This window comes from Maylandia zebra, linkage group LG17 (assembly GCF_041146795.1).
Source record: "Maylandia zebra isolate NMK-2024a linkage group LG17, Mzebra_GT3a, whole genome shotgun sequence".
Classification (NCBI taxonomy): Eukaryota; Metazoa; Chordata; class Actinopteri; order Cichliformes; family Cichlidae; genus Maylandia; species Maylandia zebra.
The window spans coordinates 39,123,241-39,140,932 of NC_135183.1; the positions used below are offsets into that span (position 1 = coordinate 39,123,241).

Sequence of the window (17,692 nt, forward strand, 5' to 3'; positions counted from 1 at the left end):
CATTCAGTCTGTGTCGTGTCGTCTGTGTTCCCACCTCCATGTTTTCATGGTCAGTCTTTGCAGTTATCACCATAGTCTCTGAGTCTTCTTAGTTTGTCACAGTACTAGTTTTCCCAGTTTAGTTATAGTCTAGTTTAGTCACGCTATCCCTGCTTTGTTTGTTCACTTTGTCTTCAGCCATAATAAAGGCTCGCTTTCTGTTAAGTTCACTCCCGTGTACGCACCTGGGTCCATCACACACACCACCACATTAGGGGTGCAACGATATTCGTATTGATATTGAACCGTTCGATACAGTGCTTTCGGTTCGGTACGCATATGTATCGAACAATACAACATTTGTAATTTATTTTATCAACTTTCCTTCTGACGATGCTGTCTGTGTTGAGCGCTCAGTGGATCTGCGTTCGACTACTCCGCCTAGGCTGCACTGTCGAGCGCAGATCCACTGAGCGCTCAACACAGACAGCATCGTCAGAAGGAAGAGCGCAGGGCAAGCTAGCAGACAGAAGTTAAGCTCTCCTTGCAACATGGCAAATTGAACCTCCCCCACCCTCATTCAGATCTGGCCTTTGGAACTATTTTGGTTTTCATGTGACGTATGACCCTGAAGGTAAGCGCTTCATGGACTAAAGTAAAACAGTATGTTGGATGTGCCACGCAATGCTCAATTACATTGGTGTGAACTAGTGTGTTAGGCAGTTAGCTCGTTAACTTGTTAGCCGTCTAGCCCCACGCGGGGCGATCAGGGGTAGCTCGTTAACGGATATTTGCCGTGTTGTGGCGTTAACGTCATTTCAACGAGATTAACGCTGACAGCACTAGTGGGAACACAACGAATATGACTGCACATTTACGCCGACATCATCCTAGTGCAAAGACAAGTGGAAGCAGACAAAAACAACAAGCATGCTACAAACTTTACCCGAGTCATTTAGACAGCCGTTAGCACAGGATTCTCCTTATGGGGACCTGATATGTTTAATATTGTGGCGAGCTCAGACAAGGAGGAGACGGAGGTGTCGTTTGGTCTTGCTTCCCGTGAGCTAACCGGGGAGCACAGCCGTTTATTGACATCTGCAGAAGAACACTGCCGCTAGCTAACTGCTCAGCGCGGCAACCGCACAGCAACAACAACAACACACAGGGCGCCCTCTGACCCCGGAAGGACACACCGTCGCAGCGAGAGGGCGTCACCCGTCACTATGGCAACATAAACAAAACATAACTGTACAAACAGAACCCCGAACAGCCCTGACCCGCTACAATATGCTGCTGAGAATATAGCCCAGAAGAAGCGTATAGTATAGCTTTTATTTTGGAAAGAGCCATTTCTCTGTAATAAACTCTCTTTTCCAAAGATGAGGGATTCCTCAATCAGATACAGGGCTCGCAAAATCGCTAGCCCGACGTCCCGGAGCTAGCGATTTTTCCAGTCGGGCTACCAAAATCTATCTCTTCCCTGCCCGTCGGGCTATTGTAGGAAAAATATATGTCAATGCTTTTGCATTCTTTCAGAAATGTAGCTGGGTAATTATGTCATTGGCATCGGTGAGCCACTGTCAATATGTGACATATTGAAGTCGCGTTTGAATTTGCGCTTGTTTTTTTGCTTTCACTTTGCAATCGTGCGAACTGTGTATAGAGAGCGACAGCACTGATCTGTGAGTGATGATAATTTGCGCACCAATTCCTCTGACATCGTCTTATTAATCGTTAGCTTACTATGCAAACATGACAAGTGAAATCTCCTGCAGCTTAAACATGTGAGAGGTTGATCGCGCAGAGAATCGCTGAGCTTATGTGAGTGAGTGTGTAAAAGCAGCAGGATATATATTTTAGTTCTGCTGAGCCAAATAAGACAGGTCAGGGTGAAGAAGTGACAGCCAAAGAAAAGCTTACCACAAAACGGAGAAGTTATGACAAATCAGACTATAAGGCAAAAAGAAAGTGCAGCTTTATGGTTTCATGGACAAAAGAATTTCTGTGGCTGCAATATGACGAGCTAAATAACCAGGGGTGCACATAAGTGGTCCGCAGGTGCACATTCGCTGTCAAAAAAACAAACAAACAAAAAAAAAAAACGCGCACAAGATATGAAGTTGCAACGCGTGTTTGCATACATAAGATTTTCTGGAGGAGGACAGACATTTGTTTAGAACTCTTAAAGATGTCGAAGAAGCTCCTTTAAGCAATTACTGTGATGTTCCTCCACCTCCAAACAAATGTCAGAAGGAGTCCGAACCACAAAAGAAGCATGTATTCTCGGAAAAGTGGTTGCAGGAGGTGAGCTGGCTTCAAACAAATGATGAACGCACAGAGATGTGGTGCAGAATGTGCCGTGAAAATCCCACTCTAGTGGACAAAAACAGCTTTTTATATGGACGCAAACGCGCGTTGCAACTTCTTATCTGGTGCGTCTTTTATTTTGACAGCGAATGCGCACATGTGGACCACTTATGTGCACCCGTGTAAATAACATAATGTTCTGCCGGGTGTGTTGTTGGATTTCTCTCGATTTCTGAGTCGACAAGTGCCTTTGTTACTGGGACCAGTCATTTTAAGAAAGGCCCCCATTAGAACCCATGAGAAATGCAAGAAATGCATTATTGCTCAGTCTGCAATATCTTTCCCAGAACAAACACCAATTGCAAATAACAGACTAAAAATAAACCTGAAAAATCTGTTTAGAACAGCTACTATGTTGCAAAGAGTGAACTATCACTGGCACAATTTAGCAGTCTTTGCAAACTTCAAAAAGCAAACGGCCTCGATCTTGGTTCCACTTGTCTCTTACCCGTGACTTCAGTGGAAATTTCAAATTCAGGCTCTGACACAGACTGATTCATGTCCTACACAGTTCTTACAAGTTCATAGAAATTTCTTTTCAATTAGAACCAAGTATTTGAGTTGATGACTGTAATTTTTATACAATGTTGTAATTTGTTTTTCAACAATTTTTTGATTAATGTTTTGTTTCCTTTACAATATTATACTTTAATGTATAATATTGTAAAGGAGACAAAACATCAATCAAAAAAATTGCTCTCTTTTTTATTCGGGCTGCTTAAATTTATTTTGGGCTACCAAAAACTGAAGAGTCCCTGCCCGAAGGGCTACCAGGGATTTTGAAATTTTGCGAGCCCTGAGATATATTTATTTTTTTAATTACTTTTGTTTCAGCAACATTAAATTTAAAAACTGTACTTTTGAGTTAAAATATATATTTATAATTTTAATAAATGACAAATTAAAAAGGCATGAACATTTGTTTTGTATCGAAAAAATATCGAACCGAACCGTGAATTTTGTGTATCGTTGCACCCCTACACCACATGGCCTGTCTCCGCAGACCGTGACAAGTTCATTCTAAACATCTGGTGTTTACAGGCAGAACGACTCGTTCTCTGTTATTCTCTTTAAAAACTGGTCACTCTTTGAATCCTAGAACTACAACATGAATCCTACAGACCTTATAAATGCTTGTATGACTGCCATATCTTATTATATCTTATATATCTCATCTACAAATGAGTTTAGTCCACAGAAAATGCAGCGTCGTCCGCAGCAGCCATGTAGTCACGTACTGTACAGACTGCATTTGGCTTATTGCTCCACTTTGTCCTTCTTAGGACACTTTCCAAGACTACCAGGAGATGTTTGTCCAGTTTGGCTACGTGGTGCTCTTCTCCTCTGCCTTTCCTCTGGCTGCCATGTGCGCTCTCATCAACAACATCATTGAGATCCGCAGTGATGCCTTTAAGCTCTGCACCGGCCTGCAGAGGCCCTTTGGAGTCCGTGTGGAGAGCATCGGCCAGTGGCAGGTAAGAAATGCACTGTGTGAACATGGGGAGCTGACTAACACACAAACGGCATTACTGTTAACAAACCAATCAAGTTCATCAGTAATCAGAGTCTGGCTGAACTTGATTTAAGAGCAAAGCACAAAGTCAGAAAAAAATGGAAAGCTTTTATTTTCCCGTTCACAGACTGCGATGGAAGCCATGGGCCTGATTGCCATCATAGTGAACTGCTACCTGATTGGTCAGTGTGGTCAGCTACAGCGTCTCTTTCCATGGCTCAGCCCTGAGATGGCCATCATCTCCATCGTCATCCTCGAGGTACCGCAGCTACTTCCTGCTCAGTCTGAAACACAGCGGCGCTCTTTCAGTCTTTTCCCGTCACACAGTTGTCCTACCTGTAAAGACTGGGACGGACATTTAACAGAACATTTACTCAAACCACTTCATCAGTCGGTAAACTGTTTAACACAGATTTCACTTTCATGACACGTAATGAAGTAGAAGCCCAGGAAATAGTTTACTAATAGGAAGATGAGATTGGCGGCCAGTCATGACATCAAACCAGTTTTAACTCTCCAAACGCGTGAACAAAGGAACTGAAAGATAAGATAAGATAAGATAAGATAAGATAGAACTTTATTAATCCCTCGGGTGGGTTCCTCTGGGAAATTCGACTTCCAAAAAAAGCACAGCAACGACCGAAGTTACAGTTACAGAATATTATATATATATATATACACACACACACACACACACACACACACACACACACACACACACACACACACACACACACACACACACACACACATATAAATACAGAGACAAATATAAATAAAATATACAAAGGGGATAAATAGAATAAATAGGAATAAAAAATAAAAATACAAGTGAATTGCACATTTCAAGTATTGAGTCTCTTGCACTGTTGACTATTTACAAAAGTATTGCACAAGGTATTGTACAGTGAGGTGAAGAGGCACTACAGCTTAGTTGTTCCCCCCTCCTTTCTCCTCCCTCTCCCCTCCAGAGAGGAGTTAAACAGTCTGATGGCGTGTGGGACAAAGGAGTTTTTAAGTCTGTTAGTTCTTGTCTTGGGGAGAAGCAACCTGTCACTGAACAGACTCTTCTGATTGTTTATGGCTGTGTGCAGAGGATGCCCAGCATTGTTCATAATGTCCAGCAGTTTCTTTAATGTCCTTTTCTCTGCCACTGTCACCAGAGTGTCCAGCTTCATGCCGACCACAGAGCTAGCCCTCCTGATCAGTTTCTCCAGCCTGAAACCGTCTGTGCACAACGCTGCTGCTACAGCTTGTCACATATTTAGAAACAGGCTGTGCTTCACTGTGCCGGCCGTCTGCATCCAGAGGGGTCAACAGCCTGCAGCTCTGTGCTGGCCTGATAAAGAAGTTTGAGCCCAAATGTTGCAAGAATGACCTCAAGTGACAAGTTGCTTAAAGAGGGCGTTTGAGGCACCGTGTCCTATTTACTGTATGTGAATTACTTTATAATTGTTTGACTTCACCTTCCTTGTTTTCCACCTCTCTGTCTGTTTGCAGCACTTTGCCATCCTGTTGAAATACATCATCCATGTGGCTATTCCCGACATTCCTACATGGGTCAAAGAGGAGATGGCTAAGCTGGATTACCAGCGCAGGGAGGCCTTTAAGGTGACTTCAGGGAGCCCTTTAAAGTCTCCCTCATTAACCTTATGATGCTACAGCACTGCAGTTGTTTCTTTTTGGAAATAAATGACTAAAGTTGCTTTGATATTGTAGCAAAATGACTGTTACTGTAAAGGTTGTCAGCTGTGCTGCACAACACAGGAAAAGAGATTAGCTTGTAGCTGCCCCGGGAGCACTAATGCAAGATTCTGACTGCAGTAAGGGCTTTTAGACAAGTCGCGCTGCGGTAGTGTAGTAGTTGACTACTGCTGATTCTTTATGAATGCATTGTGAGAACGTTTCCCTTCCTCTGCAGAAGCACGAGCGGCAGGCGCAGCAGCATTACCAGCAGCTGCAGAGGAGGAAGAGGGAGGAGGAGGAGAGGCAAAGGCAGGCAGAGCACATGGCTCGCAGGGAGAGGGAGCGGGACGACAGCAAAGGCGACGTTTCGGGGGATCACCACCACGACAAAGGTCACGGCAGCAAATCACGTTCTGGGGGTGGAGGCGGAGGAGGGAGCGGCGGGTCGGACAAGCCCAAGAGGCCCAGCTCCCTGTTGGCAAATAATAATGTGATGAAGCTGAAGCAGATCATCCCGCTGCAGAGCAAGTTCTCCTCGGGTGGCGCCCGCTCCCCACAGTCACCCACGGGCAGCGAGCCAAAACTGCCCGGCTTCTTGAGCTTCAAATTCCTCAAGTCGCCTGAGAATAAGAGGGAAGGTGCTGCGGCTTCTGCGGCCGCCGGCACCACATCTGCCAGCGCCACGGCGACAGCGGCGCCGTCATCGTCATTATCAGGTAGCAGCTCTCAGGAGCGTTCTCAGTCACCCAATAAAGCCTTCAACCCCGGGAAATTGTTTAACTTTGGGAAATCCGAGGGAGGGACTTCCACGAACGGAGCTCCGCTGCCCAGGTCAGGAGAGGGGTCATCATCGCTGACGACAGAAAGACAGCCTTCCCGGTCCGACTTGAATGGCGTTCCGGACGAGATCCCCTCACCCGGAGGGGAAGGCGCAGAGAACGGACATTCATCAGACTTGGACGCGGCTGGTTTTAAAATCTAGAAAACGACGACAAAAAAAGCGCAACTTGTCTTTGGTTCCATCTCACCTGAACAGGTGACGTGTTTACTGTGAGGAAGGCCTGACCTGCCCTCTGTGCTGTCACAGGCCGGTGCAGGAGAGCAGAAGCTGATGAGGCGAGACTTGTTCTGGTTTGCTTTTTCTGCTGCGAGACAAAAAAAATAAAATAGAGAAAGAAACAAAAAAAAACAGGCTTTGTAAGAAAGACGAAAGCCCTTCTATCATGACCGAACACACACACACACACACACACACACACACACACACACACACACACACACACACACACAAATATTCAAATTCTTCCTTGTCTGCAATACATAAAGAAATGCATGAGCTGCGTTTCTAATATTTTTACGCCTTTAAAGCAGAGCTTTGTTTCCTGATTTCTTCTTGTCAGAAATTGTAAACATCTCGGTGGCTTCACACCAACAGTCTGTCGTGGAGGGGAGGAGTTTAAGGGAAAAAAAAGCTTACATGGCGGTACGAACGGATTAGAGATTGTACATCAGATAATTCCTGAGTGTTTTTTAGCTGTCACCACACAAGCGATCGTTAGAAATCGGTCTCATTTTTAAACTGCGACGAGTTGTTGGGCCCTTCGCTTTCGTGCTGAAGCTGAAGAGTGGAAAAGCAATATGAGTCAGTGTTTTTGTTTTTTTTATTAAGTGTCAATCATCGCATAAGCCCCTCCTTAACAGTCGCCCCTGATGTATCACCAGCTTTATTTTCAAAGCAGAGGTGAGGTCTGAGCTTTGCAGAACCCGGTTTGCTCCAATAGAAAGCGGCGAGCTTAGTAAGTCGTAAAAATCACAGTATTTTGGAAGAGCGAGCGGTTTTCGAGGAAAAGGAGCAGAGATGCCCGTTGCATGCTGTTCTCCATCCGAGTCCGTAGAGCGCCTTGTAAACACAGATGGTGCCTCATGCCACAAACTCCAGCTAGACTTGGCAAACGAGCACAGAGTTAAAGAAGTAACATTTGCACTAAAGCCTGACGCCCTGCATAGAAACCACCTCGGCACAGAGGGCCCACACCAGCCTGCCTCATCATTATGCAAAAAATGCATTTCTGTTCATTTCCCCCTTTCACATGGTGCATGCAGTCGGCAGCAACGAGCTTTCAAAATATTCACGTTTTCTTTTCTTCTTGAACAGCTGTTTTTATTGGCAGAAGATGGAAATTCCCTTTTTTTTTAACCAGTGCAGAACTTTTCAGATTATACTGTTAACCCAAGACGTACAGTACTCTATAAAGGTTTTAGGCACTAAAATATGTGAGAATACTTTGAAAGATGTCAGTTTACCTGACAGGAGTTCGGTAAATAGAAAAACCCTACATTAGTGGGAGCTTCATTTGACTACACAGTCGCTCAGTCATTATGAGATCTTACCCAGAATCCTTCTCTGGAGTCGGGCTGTGTCTCTCTTCATGCATTTACTGGCTCACTTGATGACGTCACCACAGAGCTTCTGCAGGGACCAATGCATGCGTTGCAGGACTCCCTTTTCCCACTGAAGATACATTTTAGGTCATCGTCATTTTTCAAAAAGCAGGATGGCATCATGTGATTTACAAAAACATACAAACATCTTAGAGTACCTAAAACTTTTTCACAGTACTGTACTTTGCATATTGTTTGCATGATCCATGTATTTTCAATGAGCCCAGCATCTACCCTTAGCTGGTATTTCACTTCTGCGGGGTCTCCAGAAGGTGGCGCTGGTTATTTAGTCACCACAGGCAGCAAAATTAAAGCAGTCTGACAAGTTTATGATGATATGAGACACAGAGAGGATTCAGAAGCCGCCGCACTGCCGAGATACGGAAACATTAACTATGCATTTCCACACGTTCACCTCCGGCGAGGATTTGGGCAATAACACAGCGTTGAAGTTGACGTGTAGTACTAAAGCTCGACACTAACCCAACCTCAAACCCCAACTCCAGCGCATCATCCTCATCCACTCTATGCATTTTCTTTCCCTTTATGTTTTAGTGTCAGCTCTCTCAGACCGCCTGTTTCCTATTTAATGTTAAGAACCTGCCCCGACCTGCATCGGCTTAACAGGTTTTTGTATTCTGTTACAGCTTTAATGTGTTAGTTTTAGAAGTCTGGTCCATTTTTCGCTCACACGCCTGCAGAAGAGACGAAAAATGTTCTTTCCGGGAGGCAAAAAGTTCTTACTGACATCAAATGCAATACCGAAATAGTCTGTGCAGTCATGTTATCATTTTTAGGAATATTTGGAAGGTACTGTTCATTATAAATGTAAATGGAGAAGGCCGAGGCTAAGAGAAACGTGACATCATCAGGGTGTGATCTTAAGAGCAGCAGAGCGAGACGGTGACGACGTAGCTGAGCACAGTCTCATTAAAAACCCTTGATATTCTTGCAGCATCAGGATTTCAGGGATAAGTGGCTTCATGGTGCGTAAGAGTCCATCGTTTGAAAAAGTCCCATAGAGAAGCAGAACTGGTGCGCTGAATAGCTCCGCCGATGCCGAGCGAGGTCACTTCCATGTGTGCATTCCCACCTTATTCAGGTAAAGCTGAAGAGCATCACAACAGACATCGGCTTGTTACTTTTTTCGTTTTTGCAGTGAAACATGTTCTGCGACGGAGATCTGTAACGTTTGGAGGAACGGCAGCGTCACGGCGCAGGCATCGCCTGCATCAGGACACAAGCTCGGACTCGTTATCAGAACAGCTTCTTTGAAAAGTTCGGACATCGTCTGTCTCATTCGGAATAAGCAGGAAAGGACTGAATGGACGTATTAATGTTTGTGTTTCAGAGTGGATGTGAACAGGCGAGACTCACCGCAGCTACATTACAGCCCGACCCGAACCTCAAAGACGAGACATTTTCATGGAAGCCTCACTTACACAACATCATACGCTCTTCCAATGTACCACTGTACAAAAAAGATCTTTTAAAGAAAAATACTGGGGAATGGGATTATTTATTTCTTTTAATTTATTTTGTCATATTTTTGTAAGACCTGACAAATAGTTAATAAAACTATTTCAAATGCATCCCATGTGTTGTGAACCGCTTCTTTACATTTTTGAAGTACCACAAACCAAAAGTGTTTTAATCCAGTTTTATTTCAGCAAAGCTAAAAAGAACATCTGATCTAACACATGTGGGGCAAGGCTTCGGGTGGTGTAGAACAGTCTGAGCAGAAGCATAATGAGGTTTTTATACTTGAAATAACAAGACGGGGTATTTACAGTGTAGATATGAAGATGACTGACCGCACCGTCGACCCACAAAACAGGAAAGAGAGGAGGTTACGTCGTGACTCAGCCGGGGAGTGATAAGAACGATTTTTTTAAAGGACAGAAAAAGAAAAGCTTTTTTTTGGGTGCATGGACACCAATACAAACTGAATCTCATACAAGGAACAAGGCAGGATGGCAGCTGCACTTTGCTGTGCATGCTTATTGTGCATTCTATGGCTGAAAGTATAATACTCTAAACGCTCACAGCAGCCAGCTCTCCATCGAGAAGGGAGAAAAATAAAATAAAAACCATCCGGAGCTGTCACAAAGATGAGACGAGCAGTAACGCTGACCCGGGCCCTGAGCTGGATCCGAGTCTTAAGGCCTCTCGGCTAATACCTTCCACACAAAAATCCCCCCCCAAACACTTTATTTCTGGTCCAGGATTATAACATCCAGCCACTGAAACAGTAACATGCAAGGCAAGATAACATCCACTGGACACTGGGGCTCTTCTCTACTTTATTCTGTAGTCTTTTACAAAAAGGCAGACACACAGATACTAAATCGGATAAGCTACTGTAACTATTTACACACGTTATGCATTCTTTTCCCTTTCCCACACGTTACTATAGACATTTCTCTTTAGTGTCTGTGCTGTTGCCAAAGTTGCGCGACTAAAAATGAAATCTCACATTTCTGTATTTTCCTATTAAGACGTAACAGCTCTTTTTCTTCACATCTTTCGGTGAAAGATCTGCTAAAACTTAAAGAGAGAGAATCCCCTTCTTACTCGCCTCGATCAGCCAGAGGGAGGTGCTAGACGTGACGCTGCTTCTCAGCCACGCCGACACAACATTAATCCTACAAGCACGAGTCCCAGGATAGAACACAGATATTAATATATTCACCATAAAACAAACAAAAGAAGCCACACGTTTAAAAAGGTGGGGGTCCGGAAGAGTCGCTTCTACTTTGTGCTGTTCTTCACAGTGCATTCTTGGTTCTGTCGATTCAAACAGTGTGGAAAAGAAGTCGCAATGCCCCCGTGTGGTTGCAGAGTGGGCAGTGAAACTGAGATGGTGGGCACTGTGGCTGGCAGGAAGCTCATTGCCATTTACAAACAACAACAAAAACATCATAAAATAAAATTAAAACAGTAACAAAATACTCACAAATCAGAACAGACTGTCCGGACGACAGAGAGGCTACACGAGTCTTGTACCAGTTACATTTTTAAGAGTAGTGTCTGACATTTTCTGTCCAGTCCGTCTCATCTTAATCCTACCATCCACTCGCAGTCCGCACTCACAGCTCAGCATGCACACAAACATATACATGTGTACTGGCCCACATGGGGAAGAGCCAACACAATCAAAACACCAGTAATGATTTCGCCTCCACGACTTGAGATCATTTCTACCAACGTTATTTTCATACACTGTAAATGGCGGCTTTGTGAGTGGGAATTTCCCGCAATTCTCTCTGGAGTGACTTAACTTCATGCCAGGAAAGACATCCTGCTCTAGTCCAGGAAAAACCAGGAAGTCTGCATGCAGGAGGGATTATCCTATGGTTTTGCTTATATTGGCTATACCCTATTGATGCAAACACACATGTATACCCACCCACACACACACACACACACACACACACACACACACACACACACGACGCGCACTTATGAGTCCTCGTTCATCTCTTGGCTATCTGTCCTGGCGATCTTCCTCGGGGGCGCCGGGCTGTCACCCTCAGCTTGTTCCTGTTCCCTTTTCTTTGCTGCATTCTGTTTGACACAGGATTACACAGGAATCAGCAAAATCACAGCCTCGCTCTCTTTCAACACGTCAGTGACAGAAGCACAGATGAACAGTTGCTTCATAGCACGTGATTATTTGAGACATAATAAAGACTCCTTACAAAGACTTTTGAATTTCAGGAGTGGGACCGCAGCTCATACTCGGCCCTGCCAATTCCATCAATATATTTCCCTTCCTACATTATACACAGCATTTATTGAGGTTCTTGCATTAGTACCTGTTGCCACTCTTTACTGAGGCCTTCCCCAAACTGCAGTTTAAAATCTAAATCTTTATTTCATCTGCCATTCTCTTTCAAGAAATACTGTCAACTCTTAGCCCTAACCCTAGTTGAGGATGTGGTCTCTGCCAAATGAGAGAAATGAAAGAACTGCACACGCTCACCTTTTTGTCCCACTGCTGGTGGAGGTAACGCAGGAGAATGTTGGTTTTTTCTGTAACAATGACTGTAAACAAACACAGGCAAGATGTTTTACATACAAAACACATTACACAGGGTGCTAGTTTAGCCACAGTTAGTAAGCATTTGAAAACATCACCACAGCAGTTTTACAGTTTCAACTGTACTTACTCTGTTCAGAGGGGTATTCGCGTGTTGGTAGGTACACGGAGGGCCTGCGGTTCTATACGAGAGATCAGAAAGAGGCTGTGAATTAGAGCTGTGCCTTCTAGACATGAACAAACCTTTAAAGAACTGCATCAAGTGATTTTAAAGGCTACTTACAGATGCTTTACAAACTGAATCTGCATGAAACCTGCTGAAGTTGCTCTTGTTGTAGACAGGAAGTCCTTTCAAGAAATCAGCCTGTGGAAAGAAGGTGAGGTGACCGTTAGACTCTGCAGCTCTCATTTCATTTGTCTTTCATCTTCAACTTCATACATCCAAAGATCGCAAGTCTGAAATCATCTGACTTTCAGCAGTCAGACTGCTGTAGTTTACTCGTGTCGGCTGACAGCAACAGTGTAAGTCATCACCACCGACATGAGCGTAGGTGTGCTCCTCTTAATGCAGATGCTGCTGAGCAGGTGACAGGTCCCTGCAGATGACTGGATACAGCATTCAGGGCGTTACCTCATCTTTCACGACAACAAACCTGCCGCCCTTCGACGTCGCCATTAACCTTCAAAGTGGATGCAATATCGCACAGTGTCCATCAAGAGGTTTCAAATGGGCAGGATAGAGCTGAGCAGCTCAGAGCACAAATCGATGCCGGCTTGGCCTTGAATACCAACAGGAGGAGCAGGTGTGGCTAGCAGCTAGCCGGTAGAATCAGTTAGCTGGCTTACAATTACTGTATGCCTTATAACACCAGCTATACAGCTTAAACCACAGTAATAAACATGGGGTATGCGAACTACCTTCTCCATGATGGTGGCAGAAACGTCCAACTGCCAAACGCCGACTTGTGGACTTGGTGTGTGTTGTTCTGGTCGTGATGGCCGCGCTAGCTTACAGGCTAGGAAACCGAGACCGCTGTCCTACGTCCTTTTCGAAAGCAAAAATCACCGTCCTCAAACACAAGTTGCTGTTTCCATTTTACTTCCCAGTGACTGTGGAAAAAATGACACTACGCGCATAAAAAAGCCAAGACACCAAAACGCTCAGTACACGAGTTCGCAAAGCTACTTACACAGGACTTCTTCAGCTAGCATGATGGCACCGACGCTTTTCTAGGCCACGCCCCAAGTAGCGCCTATTGGCTTATTCTTACCCCCACCTGGTAGTAGCTTGACCGGACAACCAATTGTTAAAAACAACACAATTTAGCCCCTCCCTAAACCATTGACCAGGCAATCTGCTCTCACTCATTGAGTTTCATTATGAAAACCATCAGCCACTATTGATCCGAGCTAGAGTCCAAGATTGATGTCATCATGTGGGCGCACGTATCTCCTGCACGCGCCAATGTTTATTAGTGTCTGCAGTAAAGGCTTCAGGAAACTGAAGGACTATTTAATTCTTTTGACTTTTGTTGTAAGTTTACACCAAGTTGAAAACTTCAGATTGAAAGGTGAGAAATTGAAAACTAGGGATAAAAAAGGGTTTTCATAACACAAAGTCATTCAGGTGTTTTTGGTATTTTAAATCCTTTCAGATCTGAGTGTAGCGGAAAATTTATCTTTGTATCATAAGAAATATCTAATTTAAATGGTAAATGGTAAATGGCCTGTATTTATATAGCGCTTTACTAGTCCCTAAGGACCCCAAAGCACTTTACATATCCAGTCATCCACCCATTCACACACTGGTGATGGCAAGCTACATATAATTTATGATGGGTGCACAGCAATCACTGAAATCAAAGATCCACAATATCTTTATTCTTGTCATACAAAAATCACACAACAGTCAAGCAAATGCAATAAACAGATAATAAATATACAGGACTGAGCAACATTAACATTAAGAATATAATGAATTATTTTAAAGACTGCATGTCAGTATACTGTGTCTACACCCAGACTCTTCTAATAAGGTGTTGTTAGGATCAGCCAGAATAAACTGGGCCCTCTAGCCTTATACAGGTGACGAAGGCCATTTTGCTGCACACTCTGACTATACTCGCAGTCTCTTAGTCTGCTTCTTAGGTTCACTGACTTGTACCTGCACACAAAAGAGAAAGTCAGAATGGATTCAATCAAACAGGAATCCATATGAGTAAAGAGGGCAGGAGTATTTACTTTGTCCAGGAGATGAGATTTAAATCACATGATGGTAAGGGCTTAAGAAGCACAGTTGAAGAGTCACAGTACTGTGCTCTTTATTTTAAACAGTGCTCTTGCGTAACATCATAGACTTTAAAGGAGGAAACCTGGTCTTGTTAGGAGAGACGGCATCCATCCCACTTTGGATGGAGCAGCTCTCATTTCTAGAAATATGGACAAATTTATTAAACCCCCCAAAATATGACCATCCAGAGTTGGGACCAGGAAGCAGAGTTGCAGTCTTACACGCCTCTCTGCAGCTTCTCTCCTCCTGCTACCCCCCCCAAAAACCCATCTCCACACAGACTGTGTCAGCTCCCAAACAGACAAAAAACAAACTAAAAACCATCAACAAACAACTTAAACATAAACAATTACAAAGAAAGAATACAGTATCCACATCTGAACCAAAGAGTAAAACAGTGAAATGTGGATTATTAAATATCAGGTCTCTCTCCTCCAAGTCTCTGTTAGTACATGACTTAATAATTGATCAACAAATCGATTTACTCTGCCTTACAGAAACCTGGTTGCAGCAGGATGATTATGTTAGTTTAAATGAATCAACACCTCCGAGTCATTCTAACTACCAGAAATCTCGAAGCACAGGCCGAGGGGGAGGTGTGGCAGCAATTTTTCACACCAGCCTATTAATCAACCAAAGACCCAGACAGACTTAATTCATTTGAAAGCCTGATGCTTAGCCTCGTCCACCCCAGCTGTAAAACTCAGAAACCAGTCTTACTTGTTATCATCTATCGTCCACCTGGGCCTTACACAGAGTTTCTGTCTGATTTCTCAGACTTTATATCTGATTTAGTTCTGAGCTCAGATAAAATAATTATTGTGGGTGATTTTAACATCCATGTAGATGCTAAAAATGACAGCCTCAACATGGCATTTAATCTGTTATTAGACTCAATTGGTTTCTGTCAAAATGTAAAAGAACCCACCCACCACTTTAATCACACTTTAGATCTTGTTTTAACATATGGCATAGAAACTGAACATTTAACAGTGTTTCCTGAAAACCCTCTCCTGTCTGATCATTTCCTGATAACATTTACATTTACAATAATTGATTACACAGCGGTGGAGAGTAGACTTTATCACAGTAGATGTCTTTCTGAAAGCGCTGTAACTAAGTTTAAGAATATAATCCACCCACTGTTATCATCTTCAATGCCCTGTACCAACACAGAGCAGAGCAGCTACCTGAACGCTGCTCCAACAGAGGTCGATCATCTTGTTAATAATTTTACCTCCTCACTACGTACGACTCTGGATACTGTAGCTCCTGTGAAAACTAAGGCCTCTAATCAGAAGTACCTGACTCCATGGTATAATTCTCAAACACGTACCCTAAAGCAGACGACTCGTAAGCTGGAGAGGAAATGGCGTGTCACAAATTTAGAGGATCATCATTTAGCCTGGAGAAATAGTTTGCTGCTTTATAAGAAAGCCCTCCGCAAAGCCAGAACATCTTACTATTCATCACTGATTGAAGAAAATAAGAACAACCCCAGGTTTCTCTTCAGCTCTGTAGCCAGGCTGACAAACAGTCAGAGCTCTGTTGAGCCAACCATCCCTTTAACGTTAACTAGTAATGACTTCATGAACTTCTTCACTAATAACATTTTTATCATTAGAGGAAAAATTACCAGTAATCATCCCACAGATGTAATATTATCTACAGCTACTCTTAGTACCATTGATGTTAAGTTAGACTCTTTTTCTCTAATTGATCTTTCTGAGTTAACTTCAATAATTACTTCCTCCAAACCATCAATGTGTCTTTTAGACCCCATTCCTACAAAACTGCTCAAAGAAGTCCTGCCATTAATTAATGCTTCGATCTTAAATACGATCAACCTATCTCTAATGATCAGCTATGTACCACAGGCCTTCAAGCTGGCTGTAGTTAAACCTTTACTCAAAAAGCATCTCTAGACCCAGCAGTCTTAGCTAATTATAGGCCAATCTCCAACCTTCCTTTTGTAGCGAGTAAAAGCCACCGAATAACCGCTAAGGGCCTCTATACTACTTGTGCAAACTTTCAGGCCCAAAGCTCTCACAGGAACGAGCCCAGAATAAACGGGACAAGAGGGTCAATATCAGTCAGATATGTTAAAATTTATTATTTTAAAAGAACACAAAGGGTTTGCAAAAGGCCTAAAACATCGAAATGGGAAAGGTCACTAACGACCACAAGATAGTCTTGGTGCAACCTGCCAGCAATGCAGCCATCACCTGAGGGCTTGCTTTACCCCGGTGGTCCCAGATGCTCGTTGCTTTAAAAGAAACAAATCCACCCCAAATAAATACGAGCCCAACAGAACACTTATCGCATGCACTAAGTGTTTTAGTTCAGGCAATAATCGGTGGCACTAAAATCACTCTTAATAAAACTTATTCACTGCAAATCCACACGGAGCACCTCTAAAAAGACCTACTTCCCCTAAGGTAAGAGCCCAGCTCAGGGATTGCACATTGCCCAACTAATATTGCACCAGCCCAGTAGAAATAAAAACAAACCCGGCATAAAAAACAGTTTTAAAAGGTGACCCTACTAAAACCAAAAACGCAACAAAAAGGAGGAAAAAATAGTGACAAATTCACATGTGCAGCCTGCCCTGCAGCAGACAACTGTGTTTGCTGCACACCTGGCTTATCTTGGCTTATCTTCTAAAATCACTTCTCGAACCTCTGCTGTAGAGGTTTAAAACAACAGTTTGTGTAGCAGACAATTAAAACTTCTCAGGCTCTTCACCTACTCACACAACCATTGTTCACAGCCGCTTGTCAGTGGAAATCAAGAACACCTGCTGCTACTTCCTCTTTTATACCCTCCATTGGGTCCCCTGGGTCCTAAAGCCTTCCCCATTACACTTTCATATCAGAATCAGAATCAGAATACTTTATTAATCCCGTGGGAAATTAGGTTATCAAACATCCTTGAAAGAGTAGTTGTCAAACAGCTAACAGATCATCTGCAGAGGTTTATTTGAAGAGTTTCAGTCAGGTTTCAGAGCTCATCACAGCACAGAAACAGCTTTAGTGAAGGTTACAAATGATCTTCTTATGGCCTCTGACAGTGGACTCATCTCTGTGCTTGTCCTGCTAGACCTCAGTGCAGCGTTCGATACTGTCGACCATAATATCCTATTAGAGCGATTAGAACATGCTGTAGGTATTACAGGTACTGCACTGCAGTGGTTTGTATCATATCTATCTAATAGACTCCAGTTTGTGCATGTAAATGGAGAGTCCTCTTCACACACTGAGGTTAATTATGGAGTTCCACAGGGTTCAGTGCTAGGACCAATTCTGTTTACATTATACATGCTTCCCTTAGGCAGCATCATTAGAAGACATAGCATACATTTACACTGCTA

General features: G+C 43.4%; 2 protein-coding genes across 4 annotated transcripts in view; one reads left to right on the forward strand and one right to left on the reverse strand.

Annotated features, from left to right (window-relative positions):
- ano8b (anoctamin 8b) overlaps nucleotides 1-9,582 on the forward strand; it is a 42,297-nt gene extending 32,715 nt beyond the window's left edge. For both annotated transcript variants that reach the window (XM_014407329.4, XM_014407330.4), the window contains exons 16-19: nucleotides 3,633-3,824; nucleotides 3,990-4,121; nucleotides 5,363-5,473; nucleotides 5,784-9,582. In XM_014407329.4, coding sequence (XP_014262815.1) covers nucleotides 3,633-3,824; nucleotides 3,990-4,121; nucleotides 5,363-5,473; nucleotides 5,784-6,530 — 1,182 coding nt within the window. In that variant the 3' untranslated portion in view covers nucleotides 6,531-9,582. The remainder of the gene's footprint in view (nucleotides 1-3,632; nucleotides 3,825-3,989; nucleotides 4,122-5,362; nucleotides 5,474-5,783) is intronic.
- A 52-nt stretch (nucleotides 9,583-9,634) lies between these two features.
- dda1 (DET1 and DDB1 associated 1) lies at nucleotides 9,635-13,370 on the reverse strand. Of its 2 annotated transcripts, XM_004553776.5 has the most exons (6): nucleotides 13,223-13,370; nucleotides 12,951-13,142; nucleotides 12,316-12,396; nucleotides 12,163-12,214; nucleotides 11,976-12,037; nucleotides 9,635-11,557 (listed from the first exon to the last, which is right to left on the reverse strand). In XM_004553776.5, exons 2-6 carry the CDS (start codon nucleotides 12,957-12,959, stop codon nucleotides 11,453-11,455), a joined length of 309 nt encoding a protein of 102 aa, XP_004553833.1. In that variant the 5' UTR covers nucleotides 12,960-13,142; nucleotides 13,223-13,370; the 3' UTR covers nucleotides 9,635-11,452. The 2 variants fall into 2 exon arrangements, with proteins under 2 accessions (XP_004553833.1, XP_004553832.1); XM_004553775.5 differs by having other exon boundaries at nucleotides 12,951-13,275.
- Nucleotides 13,371-17,692: the final 4,322 nt, after the last annotated feature.

Coding starts and splice junctions, on each gene's coding strand:
- dda1 (XM_004553776.5), bottom strand. Junction 12,215..12,315: donor ATTCAGTTTGTAAAGCATCT/GTAAGTAGCCTT, acceptor TCTCTCGTATAG/AACCGCAGGCCCTCCGTGTA. Junction 12,038..12,162: donor CGAATACCCCTCTGAACAGA/GTAAGTACAGTT, acceptor GTTTGTTTACAG/TCATTGTTACAGAAAAAACC.